General features: G+C 41.8%; 1 protein-coding gene across 2 annotated transcripts in view; it reads left to right on the top strand.

Annotated features, from left to right (window-relative positions):
- Nucleotides 1–15,180, top strand: part of Dcun1d1 (defective in cullin neddylation 1 domain containing 1) — a 30,281-nt gene that overhangs the window by 3,563 nt on the left and 11,538 nt on the right. For both annotated transcript variants that reach the window (XM_051157063.1, XM_051157064.1), the window contains exons 2-4: nucleotides 7,828–8,044; nucleotides 9,505–9,673; nucleotides 12,119–12,249. In XM_051157063.1, coding sequence (XP_051013020.1) covers nucleotides 7,828–8,044; nucleotides 9,505–9,673; nucleotides 12,119–12,249 — 517 coding nt within the window. The remainder of the gene's footprint in view (nucleotides 1–7,827; nucleotides 8,045–9,504; nucleotides 9,674–12,118; nucleotides 12,250–15,180) is intronic.

Raw genomic sequence — 15,180 nt, 5'->3', positions numbered from 1 at the left:
TAAAATTAACTGAGTGTGGGTTTGATTTTTCTTAAGTTGTAAAGTGCTGGACACATTTGAGTCTAGTGCTACTTTATTCAGGTCTCTACAGACCAGAATTGGATTGGGGCGTACATAATAAAGAAAATCTGAGGAAGCCCTTTTTCTCACAGCACCATCTGAGGTGCAGAGGCCCAGCTCGCACTTGGGCATGGTAGACAGGCACTCTATCGCTGCCTACATCCCAGCCCAAGAAAACCTCTTTGTAAAGCACAGGATGTGCAGATCTGGGTGTGGTGGTGGTTGCCTGTAATCCAGCATGCTGGGAGCTAAGCGGGAGGATAACAGTGGGAGTTCAAGGCCAGCCTGGGCAACATAATGAGTTCAGAGACAACCAGGCCTATATAGTAAGGCTCTACCTTAGAGCAAACAATCAAGCAAACAACAACAAAACAATAAAAACATAAATAGTACGATGCTGTTCAGGTCATTGGGGTGTCAGCCGTGATAGTCGATGAAGACAATCAGTTCCAAGTGGTATTCAGTTGCTGTGGATAGAAACAGCTCACTGAGTAGCTAAGTGATTGAGTTGCCCAACCACTTTAGGTTGGTTGTACCCCTCAGGAAGAAAAAGCACCTCCAACACCATTTTATTTTTTTTAATTTTGTGAAAAGTTTTTAAACTGTGGGTCTGGTTTATAAAATTTAAAGAGCTTTACTGTTGAATAGTAATTTCTAACAATTTTTTTGATCAGGTGCTGAAGTATATACTACTGCTCACCTTGTTAGGATGGTATATTTTAATTTTAATAAATACTTAGGGGGCTGGAATGTTCATGGGGTGCTTCAGTGAAGCCCTGAGTTTCGCTCTCACCGTACTGCCATGCTGTATATACCTTTAATCCCAGCATGCCATAGGGCTAGACAGGAAGATCAGACATTCAAGGTCACCCTTAGCTCAGTATGGGACACATGGGCAGACCCCATCGTACATTTAAAGTATTTATTACATTATTAGAGTACATACAGAATTTTAAAATTAGATTCCAAATATTTTATCAATTGTTGAATGCTAACCATTGTAGTTACCTACGAAAACGTAAACATTCAGTCCTTCCTTCCTTCCTTCCTTCCTTTCTCTTTCCTTTTTTTTTTTTTTTTTTAGAAAGATGTTTATGGAAAGAGAAAAGCATTTTTAAAAAATTATTTATTTATTTATTTATTTATTTTGAGATGAGATTACCAAGGCTAGTTTACTCTTGGGCTCAAATGATCTTTCTATATCAGCTTCCCAAGTAGATGAGGCAAATACATCACTACACCGAGGCTGGAGAGCAAGTTAGTTATTGTGGCTGCTTTTTAGGTGGTCAAGCAGTAAGTTGGGGAAACTCAATTGAAAAATGACCAAGAAAAGTAATATTGAAGGAACTTGTTTCTGTTCTCTTACAACTAGAAATGAACAAAAATAGCTTTTAAATAGTCAGACACTTTTTGTTAGAAAATCAAGATATTATTCCATTTTAGCAACAGCCATCTTTTGAGTAATACAATGATTTTGAGGAGTACCAGAGAGAAAATTGCTTAAATGTCTATGAATAGAACACTTGTTAAAATTTTGACGGTCATGTGCATGCTTCTAATGCTGACAGTGGGTGATGAGACAGGATGGCAGCGAGTTCAAGGCTACTCAAGGCTCCATGGGGTGGGGGTGGGGTCTAAGACCTGTCTCAAAACCCTGTGAGTAACATTCTGTGCAAGCATTTTGGATAGTATAGATGTACTTTCTGATTATATCATTGTACATAATAACTACATAGGGTTTGCCACATTCTGCTTAGTAGCAGGATACTGCTTACTTCTTAGATAATTTAAACTGTTATTCATGCTACAGGAAACTAAAGAATGGATGATAAGCTGCACAGGCCTAGTAATCAGTAATTATTCTATACTTCCGATTATAATGTAAAAGAATGTTCTGAGTTGTTTGATTTAGCTTAGTATTAGCAGTTGTACGCAGCTCCTTGAGTTTTCTGGCCCTAACCTGTTTATATTTTATGTCAAGCTTTTTCACTAGAAAAGGAAACTGACTTCTAGTAGCTGTAGTTGTTTCTGTCTCCTCATTCAGAGCTATAGATTGTCATCTGTTTAAAAAGTAGACTACAGTCATGGAGCCATAAATGTACTTTCCATCTTGTTTTATTACTTGTCTTAAAAATAACCCACCTCCTTACTCCCGCAGCAAAGCCCTAAATAGATGTTCTACCGTGGCGTGAGCCCATAATGGCCTGGGGACTAGATTGGGAGGCAGTGTTGAGCAGGGAGTGGGGTGGGAATGGTAGTGTTTACATTGGAGAAGGGAGAAGTCAGTTCTGTTGGCATAGATGAAGACTGCTGCCCTCCCCTCCCCTGCTCTTTCTGCTGACTCAAAGGTGGCGCTGCTGTGACCTTTGTTTTCATTTTCACATGAAGATGCCTTTAGAATAAGTGGAAAAACTATTCTTTGGAGCCAGGTGTAATTCTTCAATACTGCTCTGTCCTTTTTTGGTGAGTGTAGGTCCTACTCCAACAGGTGACTTCCTTTTCCATAGGATAGGCCCAGTAGATGCTTTTCTGTGTAAATCAGGCTGATCCCCTGCCTCTAAGCCCACCTTGGGCAGCTGAGACAGGACTAGCTCTCAAGTTTCAAGCTAGCTTATGGCAACAAAGGGAGATCTTATCTCTCCCCAGTGTCCCCCCTCCTCCCAAAAAGAAAAGGAAAATGTAAGTGGCTAGCATAAGGTCTGAAACACTGTAGTAACTCAAATAAATACAAGCTGCTAAGTTTTTTTATTATGTCATTATTTTTCATTTACCATTTAAATACTTTTTATTCGTACTCCCCTCCTTCATTATTCTTGCTTAATTTATGGACTAAAAGACTCTGTATATGTACAAGTTAAGGTAGTTCACGTTAAATGCCTACAACTGTAACGTTTTGCTTACTGAAGCAGAGATTAGTTTTCTTCAAATCACACAGCAGTTAGGAGGGAGGCCGTCCAGGTGGGATGGAAACCTTGCCAGTTAGGCATGTTAGGTCATGTTCAGGTGTGCCTCTGCAGCCAAAGGAAAGGTCGCAGGTTACTCTCACTTTAGCCTGGCTCCCTAGGGTAGAACTTTGTCCCTAGCTGAAGTTTCTCTTGGAGCAGATCATTTCATTTACTGGCTTTCCCTGCACTTTTGACCTGTGATCCATGGGAAGGCCATTTGTAGTTAAGTGTTTTGGGTATGAGTAACACTGAACTGTGTCTGTGCCGACTTGGTCTTACATAAGGAAACATAGCGTGCTAGACTAAAGCTAGTGTTTATAAATCTCATAGGAATTTTAAAATGTTAAGTACATGCCGATCACATAGGACTAGCCACACAGAGCTATTGGAAGTCATGCTAGCTTGTGAGAGATTGAACTTCGGTTGTCAGCTTGGTGGCAAGTGCCTTTACAGGCAGAGCCATCTCACTGGCATCTATGACACACAGAGCTTTAATGCAAGTGACACATGATCGGTAAGGTGGTTTTGCTGAAGTCAGAGTCTCACTCACTAAGTAGCCCTGGTTAGCCTGGGACTTGCTATGTAGACCAGGCTGACCTTGAATTCACGTAGATCTGCCCTCTGCCACTACATCTGGCCCCATTAAGGTATTATGATATTTTGAAACATTGACTCTTATCAACTAACTAGAAAGGCAATTCAAAAATTACTTCCAGACCTGGAAAGATGGCACAGAATGTAAGAGACTTGCTGCTCTTACAGAGGACCAAGGTTAGGTATCCACACGGCCATGCAGTCAGTCATTTGTGATCTAGTTCCAGGAGAGCCGACCGCCCCACCCAACCTTTGCAGACAGGCACAACACTCATACTAACTTAAACAATGATAATACTTTCTTTGAAACTGTGGGTCTGAGTATCTTTCTGGAGTTGAGACAAAAGTTAAACTTAAGGTAAGAAGATGAACATTGGCTGGGCGAGGTGGATCTCTGTGAGTTTGAGGCTAGCCTGGTCCACAAAGCATGTCCCAGAGAGCCAGGGCTACATAACTGAATCCTTTTTTTTTTTTTTAAACAAATACTACATCCTTCTGTTTTAAAATTCAAGGCGATAGTTGGCCAGGAAGCCATTTTCCATGTACATTTTTTTGGGTGGAAATATAGTAGGAAGACTTTCTCAACTTTACCATCATTCTGATTTTTTTCCTGCGGGGTATTCCTGGGCTTCTGTTAATCTAGTCACTGTGTTTTGTGAGTTCAGTGGTAAAATAGCGTAGCTAGGTCCAAAATACTGTATTTGACGTTTTCACGTAAATTGCTCATTTTGGTGCTGGGGATTAAACTTGGAGTGTGTACTCTACAGCTTAGCCACACCCTCTTCTGGAAAAAGAAAAATTTCTCAATGTGTTTTTTAAATTTATTGAGTTTAAAAAAGGAGGGAAGGGAATGTGCACAGATTTAAGTATAGAGTGGCATGTGTTCATGGTCTAGGTATTTTTTATTTTTGTAAAGCAAATAGGTGAGTTTTATTGTACAGGTTATGGAAAATTTCTGGGCTCTACCCGCACCCTACACTTCTCATCCCTCCTTTTTTTTTTTAAGAATAAAAATAAGAATCTTAACGCAGCCTGAGTATTACGTGTCCTTGTATTCCTACTGCTATTGGCTCTTCTTGAAACCTTGGTAATTTCTAAGTGGCCTTCACACTTGAAGACTGAGGACTGCACAGTCACACTTAGCCCCTCTGCTCTACTCTTTGGAAATTCATAGTAAAGTAACCCTGACCTACACAGCTGACTGCTGAATCGCTGAGGCTGGCTCACGGAAAAAGGTTTTCCTGAGTTTTTTTAAATAGAAATGGAGAAAATCTACAGCCAGGTGTGGTGCATGCCTTCAGTCCCAGCACCCGGAGGCAGAGGCAGGTGGATCTCTGAGTTCAAGGCCAGCCAGAGATGCACAGAGAAACCCTGTCTTGAAAACTCTAAATTCAAGAAAAAAAATCTTTCTTTTTTTTCTTCCTCCTCAGTCCCCCCCCCCCCCCCCCCATCCTCCTGCTTCCCAAGAATTCTCTGCTTAATCTAGCAGTCCCTCCCTCTTAGGTTGGCAAGCTTTTGATGCCATTCTCTCTTGGCATTGGAACACTTTGCCCAGTACCAACCTGTGTGGCCTGGGAAAAGGAGATGGGAGTGTTAGTGTTCTAAGTGGCCTGAGAAGAGGCAGATGTCAGTTACCTAGGAGAGCATGGTGGCCTGCAGCCTGTGGAAGCAGTGCATCCTCCTGGAGGGAGATGAGTGCAAAAACTTGCCCTAGGTGCGGAAGTGAGCAAGGCTGACAAGTAGTGGAGGGTGCTTATCAGACGCTGCAGAGCAGGCAGGAGTGGGACGTCTCACAGCCCCTCCAGCCTGCTCGCCTATCAGTTCTTTGCCAGGTGCTGCCCATCTGTTTTTATGAGGTTGCAAATGAGTAAGGAGCTCCTTTTAAGGAATGTGTTTATTTCCCTACAGACCAACAATTTACACTTGAAACAAAGAGTTACTTACGTTAAAAACTAAGATGTACAACGTGAAATTAAGTAGTTTGTGTAATGTTGATACTTAGTTGAATACAACAGCCTTTTATCTTGTCCTTGGCATTTTCTAATACCTAGCTTTCCGTCAGGAAGTCACCAGTGCAGTGACAGTTCTTGTAGTAGTTTAGGCCGTGCTTTTTAAGTTCCTCTCTTCAGCAGGGAGCAGCATGCTGTGCGCATTACTGTTAAAGTCCCAGATAAGCCAAGTTGTCTTGCTGCCTCTAAACTTAGGGGATGGAGAGAAAGCTACACAAAAAGTTCTGTCATGGTTACCTCAAAAGTAATTTCCAGGCTCACTTTCTGCATTGTACAGTGTCAATGGGATCACAGCAACACAGCTTCTTTAAAAAGGTATAAATACGACAGGCATGCTGAGGTTTCCAAGGCTGAAATAAAGATGTGTTTATCTTTTACTTTCAGTTAATTAACTTAAAGGAATGTAAATGATTTCCTTTTTGGCTATTTCACTGGGATTGTCATTGAATAATGCATTTCACAGATGGGTCTTTGAGAGATATGCCTTGTGATAGACTACACAGTGGTTCTCAATCTTCCTAATGCTGTGACCCTTTAATATAGTACCTCATGTGTGGTGATCCCCCCAACCATAAAATTATTTCTGTTGTTGCTACTTTATAACTGTAATTTTGCTGCTGTTATGAATCATGATGTGAATATTTTTGAAGATAGAAATTTGCCATAGTGACCGCCCCATGGATTTAGAGTCACTGGCCTGTCACTTAAGTGGTATCCGGAGGAGGTAGGGTTACCAGTCAAGTACAGGAAGCAGTATAGTTTACTATTTTTGTTTCCGTGGTGGATAGTGGTTAAGGTTGTAATCTGTCACTTCGTACATTAATACTTACCAGGAGAGGAGAGAGTGACAGATGAGACTCATGACATAAAGGTAGCTCATGTTCTGAGAGATAGAATTTATTTTCATACTTAATTTTGTGGTCTTATTTTCACTCTGTGATAGTGGTAATCCTTGATAGTCTCCCCAAGAGTCTCGAAAGCTTTATAAGTACATGCATTAAGAAGGACTATTCCAAGAATATTTACTAGGATTTGAATTTGTGAGGGTACTTTTGTTCTCTCATTTCTTCTACATACACTGGCTGAATTTTCGTGAAGAGTACTTACCTTCTGGGTCTGTTTCTCTGTGTGTAGCTGGAAGTTGACGTTGGTGACCTATCACTTTGGACTGTAGGAGTTCTTAGTAGTGCCCCTTGAGTGGCAGAGGGCTGTGTCTGTAATGTGGTCGGCCCTCCATTTACATTGCAGGGTTAGAAGAGCCCAAATATTTTGCTGAGAAAACAGAATTGGGAATTAAAAGGAGGGAGAGTTTAGTGGAGACCAGCATGGGGTGGGTGTGCGAAGTACAGTGCCAGAGACCTGCTTAGTTTGCTTTGGGTTTTAGTCAGCAAAGTGAGTCCTTGTCAGTGGATGCAAAGTGAAAACGGAAAGCCCCAGGCCTCTTAGGCTCAGGCACAGAAAAAGAGATGATTCCCTCCAGGAAAAGCAAAGGGAGAAAGGGTCTTAGTAAGCAGTGCCTCAGGGACCAGGGAGGCGGCTCAGCTGGTAAAGGAAGGCATCTGCTGCTAAGCGTGATGACCTGAGGTCATCTCTAGGTCGTACACGGCAGAGGGGAGAAGTGGCTCCTACAAATTGTCCTTTTTCCTCCACATTAGTATCTTGGCATGTATGTGCCCTTAAGTGTGTCCCCACACATGCACGCTCACACACATGTAAGCACACCCAAAATAAATATATAATTAAAAGCTCCTCATGCAAGGTTGTATATATGTAGAGTAGATTCTTTTTTGAGGGGAATGTGAGGGAATTCTAGCAACAGTTACATGTTTCCTAAACACCAACTAGGAGAAATCACCTTCCTCCCTTTGGTGGAAACAGCACAAACCCAGGCAAGCCAAGCTGGGCGGGGCAACAGGACTGCAGCAAATACCTGCTTAGTCAGACATGGTGCCTAGGCTCACTGCATGTGTTCTTTGATGCAAGGAGGCTGAGCTTTCCTGTCCTGTCTCCATGCTTGTACCTTTCCAGAACTCTACCAAACTTTGTGTTTTAGATACTTTTAACTTGTCTTGCTGATTAATGATAGATCACAAATAAGTATTAGTTTAAAAATATGTCCTTGTTCTGTGAAGAAAAACATTGTTGCTGCTGCTGATTTAGCTACATTGAATGTGTAGTGATGTTTTACATAGTTTCAGTTTGTTTTCTGGTTCTCATAGAACAAGTTGAAATCATCACAGAAGGATAAAGTTCGTCAGTTTATGATCTTCACCCAATCTAGTGAGAAAACTGCAGTAAGTTGTCTTTCTCAAAATGACTGGAAGTTAGATGTTGCAACAGATAATTTTTTTCAAAATCCAGAACTTTATATACGGGAGAGTGTAAAAGGATCGCTGGACAGGAAGAAGTTAGAACAACTGTACAATAGATACAAAGGTGAGTATTGTTATATGGCTGAAAGGGTTTGAGTTACGTTTTCCCACCTTGTGGGCTTGTTCTGAGGTATCAGCTTCCTAGACTGTGGAGTTGAGTATGTTCATCGGAACTACAGCAGACCCTGGGGCTCAACAGATCCTAGAAGAGAAACCCTTCTCCGCCCTTTCTCCTAATCTCCTTAGCCTCTCCCCCATCAGGTAGTTTGAGAATAGAAGATTGGAGGCAATTTTTCCTAGCCATGTGTTTGTAAAACTTGTTGAGCCAAGTTTTAAGAAAGTCTGATAATAACTTTCACAGAAACATGTACTTTTAAAAAGCTGGACAGCTGGGCATAGTGGCACAAGCCACTGGCAGAGCCAGTCAGATTGAGAGTTCATGGTTAGCTTGGCCTAGATTATAAAATCATCTCAGAAAAGGGGCGGGGGCAGGTAATAGTTTCTTTATCTGTTCTTATTTCTCCTGAGGGTAACCTATATTTAATAGTCCAGTTTGGAAACATACGTGTCTTATGTTTATGCAGACATATAGAGTTATTTTCAAATTTTCTCCCAAATGGGACTATATTATATGTATAATTCATGACCCAAAGTGTTGCTTTTTTTTTTTTTTTTTTTTTTTTTTAGTTTTCCATAATGCTTGTAGTGAATCCAGGGCTTTATCGTAATGCAGGCCAGGCGAGTGCTGTAGCATTGAACTACGTACCCAGGCTGATGTGCATTGCCAGATACTTCAGATATTATAGCAAATCATATTTGGTAGAATTATAGGGGAACCCCTTTCTTTGTATGTGTCTTTTTTATAACAGTTTTTCTGTTGTAAACATCAAATACTTATGCTGTTGAGATTAAGGTTGAGTTGTGTATTTAATCTTACTAATACTTAAGTGATTGCTGTGGTAATAAATTTTGTTTAAAGGAAAAAGAATTTCTAATTTAATACTGTTAATTTTAAATGCCTAATTAAGTAAGATATGAGTGTCTTGACTTAAGAATCCCTTGTCCCTCTATAGGCATGTCTGATTTTATTTGTATGTGTAACATATTTACATGGATAAGTGCTAGGTGGTGTGTGTGTGTATGTGTGTGTGTGTGTGCGTGTGTGCATGCGTGAGTGCGTGCGCTAAAGACAAGGCTGACCTTGAACTCATAGAACTCTGTGTACTTCTGCCTCTCTGGTGCTGGGACTAAAAGTGTGTGGAGCCTGTGGCTCCATTAGTGGGAATTTAAAAAAATTAAACGTCCAACTACTTTTACACTTTGCTGTACACTTTAATAGTGCTATTTAGAGGCACACTAACTTAGGCTGATGATGTTACATGGAGGAATATCTGTGAAAATAATACTGCTTCATATTTTTGGCATATTGTGGTTTGTTTTAAGATAGAAAATAAAACAATATCTTTTTGTTATGAATATAACAAAGTATGACACTAATTTTAATTTGTCTTGGTATTTTTAAAGATCCTCAAGATGAAAATAAAATTGGAATAGATGGTATACAGCAGTTCTGTGATGATCTGGCTCTCGATCCAGCCAGCATTAGTGTGCTGATCATTGCATGGAAGTTCAGGGCAGCCACACAGTGTGAGTTCTCCAAACAGGAGTTCATGGATGGCATGACAGAATTAGGGTGAGTATAAAACTTCCACAGGAGATGAGACGCTAGCTGTTAGAGTGATGGAGCTCTATTTTGTCATCTGTTTTTAAATGGAAACTTAAGTTTTTTTCCTAGCCTACAAACAGTATTGAGTCTGCATGTTGTGTATTTTCTGGGTTTGCCAAGTACCTGTATAATTTTATAACCTCCTCTAACTGCACCTTTCTTTAGCTATTTGTTCCTAGGAGAAAGTCGCTAGTATTACAATTATCTGACATTTAATATTTAACAAAGTAAAATGAACAAGTAAATTATTTCGTAATCTGAGGCCGTGTATTCTGAACTGATAAGATGTAGAGTTTAAAAAGCAGAGAGTCCATGGACATGGCTGATGCCTTTGGCTGGACTCAGCGCCTCCATGGCTGCTTTGGCTGGACAGGTTTGAATAAGTAGATTGAAAAGTCATAGGTAGAGATTTGCTGGCCGTCTCTAGTTGACGGTTTGATGGGACTGCAGAAATAGGCTGATGGCTGGGCATGGTGGGCAGCCGCAGCCCAGGGATGCCAGCCCTTGGGAGGCAGATACAAGAGGAAAGTATTTTACTGACCCATAAGACATGGTAAACTCAGGTGATATTCCAGTCAGGACCAAGGCATGATTCTGCTTGCTGTGTCAGAGGGGCATTGGAAAGCTGGGCCCAGTCAGGACACAGCCTCACCAGTAATTTGACCACAGAAAACTTAAAGAAGTGCTATCCTGTGTAAGAGAAAACCCTGAGGAGGTGGCAGTAGCTGTTGCCACCCCTGAGACTGCATGAACTCAGCCAGCCAGGCCAGAATTTCGTCCCTGGGGGGAGAGGGCAGGACGGCACGAGCAGGGTGGCTGCTCAGAGCTGCTACTCTGTGGGTAGAGCTGGCTAGAGGGCAGTGGGGGCTGCTGTAAGCACTGTCAGCACTGTAGACGTTGCTGGGACCTGTCATATGCTAGCACCATTTCTCTACTGACGACAGCCTGGGTAAAGTCTCCCCTTCCCTGGCTTTTAGCCCAGTCAGTAGACCCTGACATTGAGCGAGCTGGCAAGAGAAATGGTGTCCAGTGGTTGACAACTACAAAGCAGGGTAGAGAAGGGCAGGCTTAACACATGGAGGCGAGACAGAGAGAATCTTGGGAAGAAGAGAAACCCGAGGGGAGGGGTGGAGAAGAAGGAAGGCCGCCATGGGTTAGGCGGAGGAGAAGCACATGGCCGGCATGGATGGAGGCTTTGGCCTAGATGAAGAAGATTAGCAAGTATATGGGATTATGGGTGGGAGGTGCCTTGATAGAAATTATTAGAGCCAGATGGCATGAGACTGGGGCAGGTATCCCATACCTGCTCCACTATGGGAAGTAATTTAGGGGGTTAATATCTCTCCTGCTCCAGGTTAACTAGAGCTACTTTAAAATATAATAGGTGTCTGTGTCTTGATTGATTGCTAGCAGGTTATACTTCCATAATAATAATTATAGTCCAGATAATAAATATTATTAGGCCATACTAGTAAATTAACAACAATAACTCTCCCTGCAGCCATGGCTTTTAAAAAAATTTTTTTTTTGAAATTTTAGTGACTCATTTAGTTGACTGTGTTCTCAAATTATTAGTTGAAAGTTTCCAGGAAAAGCAAAAAACAAAAAACTTTTAAGTTGGGCATTGTTTTGAGTAGAGTACCCTGCTACCCTGCCACCCTGCCTGAGGTATAAACTGTCCGGCTTACCCCAGTGTTTACTGCCTGCCTGTTAGTCACTCAGTGGCTCTCCGTTACCAGATTGGCAGTGGGTTGCACGCCGCACTCCCTACCCGCACCCCTACCCGCACCCCCACCCCCACCAGCACCCCTACCCCCACCCCCACCAGCACCCCTACCCGCACCCCCACCCCCACCAGCACCCCTACCCGCACCCCCACCCCCACCAGCACCCCTACCCGCGCCCCCACCCCCACCAGCACCCCTACTCGCGCCCCCACCCGCACCCCCACCCCCACCAGCACCCCTACCCGCACCCCCACCAGAAACCCCACCCCACCCCACCCCCTGTGCTTGTGTTCAGGAGGCCCTACTTCATTTGACAATGGTCCACAAGTGTAAAAGTAGTGATGACGGCAACTAAGATGCCAGAGAGCAAACATGTGCATATTGTTTTCATTACCGTATGATATTTTATTTTTAGTTCCCATTAATCTCTTGCTTTTTCTTGTTTATAAATTACACTTTGTAGCACAGCTCTATGTGTGTAGGAAAAAGCTGCGCATATATGGGACATGGTCCCCAAGATTTCAGGGCAGAGTGAGGGATCTTTCGTAAAAAGATGAACTCCACCTGTCTGGTTTTAAAAAATAAGTTCTAGGAAATAAATGCAAGCCCTCATAGGAATAATTAAGTTAAGTTTCTAATTTATAGTAAAAAGTTAACTGTTTATAAACTTAATTTTATAATGTAGATGTGACAGCATAGAAAAACTAAAGGCCCAAATACCCAAGATGGAACAAGAATTGAAAGAACCAGGACGATTTAAGGATTTTTACCAGTTTACTTTTAATTTTGCAAAGAATCCAGGACAAAAAGGATTAGGTAAGAATATTTTAAAATTATACTTGGTGTTTTACATATATTTAAATATATTGATAGTATCACTTTTGCAGTAGAAACTCATGGGTTTTGAACATAATGCTATGAAAATATCAGCTATTGGAAAACACCGAGCAGTAACGGGGCACGGTGCAGCCGAGGATCACTTGGATGTCTTACATGAACCACTGAGTTATTAAAGCACAGAAAAGAGGTGGCCCTTAGTGTTTTCTGACATCTTTTTTGTTCATATGTGCTCAAGAAAACTTTTAGGATATAGGATCTATAAAACACTGTTACAAGATTGCCTGATAACGCCCTCTCTGTCTTCTTTCCTTTTTCTTATATTTGAAAACTGTAAGAAAGGGTGAAAGAAAATGGTCATCACTCACAGTTCACAGTGCAGCCCCGTTACCCACTGTGTCACCTCCCTCATTAATAGTTCAGATCAGCCAGGTTGTACTCAATGCAGGATTCATCCATTTGCTTTGGGGCCAGTTAGGGGCCATGCAAGTAAAAAGTGGAAAGCAATTTACAAAGTTCCTAAAAGCCTAGACAGCAGTAGATAACACAAAGTAAATAAAGATAGAGTCCCAAGGAAGAGAAGGAGTAATTAAAGCCAGAGAGATAGGAACGGGCTTTCTGGACTTTGGGAGATAGCAGTGGAGGCTTTGTTATCTGGTTGGCTAGAGGAAGGTGTAGTGAAGGGCGGGGGCTCCCACGCCAGAGGTAGGTTGAGCGTCTGGGCAGGAGAGGAGGCACTCACTTGATTTTAGAGTGAGAGTACATTGGTGAGACTTGGGAAGGCTAAATTAATAACCGTAGACTTCCTTTGAAAATGGGACAAAATGCTTTGAACTGGGGTGTGTGAGAAATAAGACACAAAAAGTTTGGTGATGACGGAGATCTGGTTTAATGTACCTTTTAGTGTGCCTTATAGTGTGCCAAGTCTTTGACCTGTACTGCTTCAGGCATGCTGAAGAACTTTATTCTTTCATTCAATAAATTACTACTTCCTGGTGCCAGGTACCTGGTACAGAATCTAGATGTTTTTGTTCTTACTCTGCAAATGAGGAAACTTAGGTACAGTATTTTGATAAGATCACACATAGTATTGTGGATGTCAAATTGATTAGGAATGAGTTTCTTAGATACATTTTCTGCCCTTACAAGACATAAAATAAGTGGTGCTTTGAGTAAATACATAGTTTGATATTAAAATGAAAATCAGCATTTTATGGTTGTTTGATATTAATATGACAATAACTTAGACTTTTAGATTGAAAAAAAATTATTATGAGAAAACAGATTTTGAGAAAATATAGTTGTGGTTGTTTTCTAGTATTAAGAAGAAATACATTGTTAATGGGTATAGAGTTCGTTTTGTCATGAGCATTCAGGAAGTTGTTTAATAATGAGTCGACTCCACGTTTTGCTTCTCAAGGTAGAGGCAAGTTCCTTGTGTATATGCGACACAAAAAAAGTCGTTTGTGAAGTTCCCAGACTATAGCCTTATAGTGAAGTGAGCCCTAACAGAGATGGGGGTTTGTTAACAGTGGTGTGTCTGTGTGGATTTATCAGTTGTCCTGAAGAAGGAGTGGTAGGAGGGGAGGACCCGAGAGGGGAGGGAGGAAGGGAGGAAGGGAAACAGTTTCCCTTTGTTATGCCTCCTGTTAGGTGGCAGGAAACATGGTGACTTGTCTCACTGAAGAGCTTAATTGACAAGGAAAGTCTTTCTGAAAGTCCACAAGTTGGTGGAGTTTATGGCAGGACAGTAAGTCCCAGACAGACAGGAAAGAGAGAGAGAGTGGTGGCCCAGCAGCTGCGCTGGTGGTGAGGGCTGGTGCTTCTCCCGGTTTTTCCTCTTCTGTCTCCCTGCCTGCCCCCATCTCTCCTTTCTCTACCATCTGCTTCGGTCACTGCAGTTTCTGATTGGTCTGTGTATCTTAAATTTGAAAGAGATTTTTGTAAGCCCTGCATGAAGGCGTAATCTACACAACCTACAGGCCCTGGTTAGGGACACGCCTTTGTTTTTACTTTTGTGGAAAGGCAAGGGATGTGTACAGTTTCAGGAAGTCCCTTTGCTCTCACAGAGTGTGGTTGTTGTTCGTTACACAGTTCTTTCCGAGCTTTCTCATGTGTCCTGTTGAAAACAGAGGAAGTGTAACTTAAGACCACCACTGCTCCGTCCTCGGCCTCTTCCAGCTCAACAGTCCAGCTTCTTTAACTCTCCTTTCTTTGAGATGTTTGTTGTCTTGTTATTCCTGGTGCTGCCCCCCAAGCACATGGCCAGGTTTTTGTTGTTGTTGTTTTTGTTTCTTTCAAAGTTGAGCTTTAAAAGTTGGACCAATCTTCAGAAGGCTGTGGGAGCTGTTGGCCCTGCTAATTTTGTCAGAGAGTATGCATTATCTATAATAGCCATGACATTTTAAGGGCCATGTTGAACCTTTGTTAGAAGATGGCCGGAAATGCTCACTGGGTGGGGGCAGCAAAGCACAGCCCTGGCTGCTGGTGTTTGACCCAGTACTCCACATGGTGGCAGGAGAGAGCCACTTTCCGAAAGCTGTGCCCTGTCACTTGCATGCTGTGGCACTTGCATTCAGACACACACTAAAATAAATTAATCTCAAGAAAAGAAGCCTATTAGAATAGAATCTGAAGCTTATTTTTCTTCTGAGTTGTGGTTCTACATCTGTGCAAATGATTTCAAAGATTTTAACGTCATCTTAAAATATTTTCTTTAAAGCCAGATTTACCTTTAAAGACAGATATACCTGTCTGTAAATCCTAGCACCCACAGCTGAGGCTGGGGCATTGCAAGTTCCAAGCCATGCTTCATAGTGAAACCTTAGCTCAAAACATAAGAACTTGTTTAGAAATAATTTACAATGTTTTTGTTGTTTTGGTTGTGGAGGGTTTGATTGTCTCTTCCTG

This window comes from Acomys russatus, chromosome 15 (genome assembly GCF_903995435.1).
Source record: "Acomys russatus chromosome 15, mAcoRus1.1, whole genome shotgun sequence".
NCBI lineage: Eukaryota > Metazoa > Chordata > Mammalia > Rodentia > Muridae > Acomys > Acomys russatus.
This window is presented reverse-complemented; position numbering and strand designations above follow the sequence as displayed.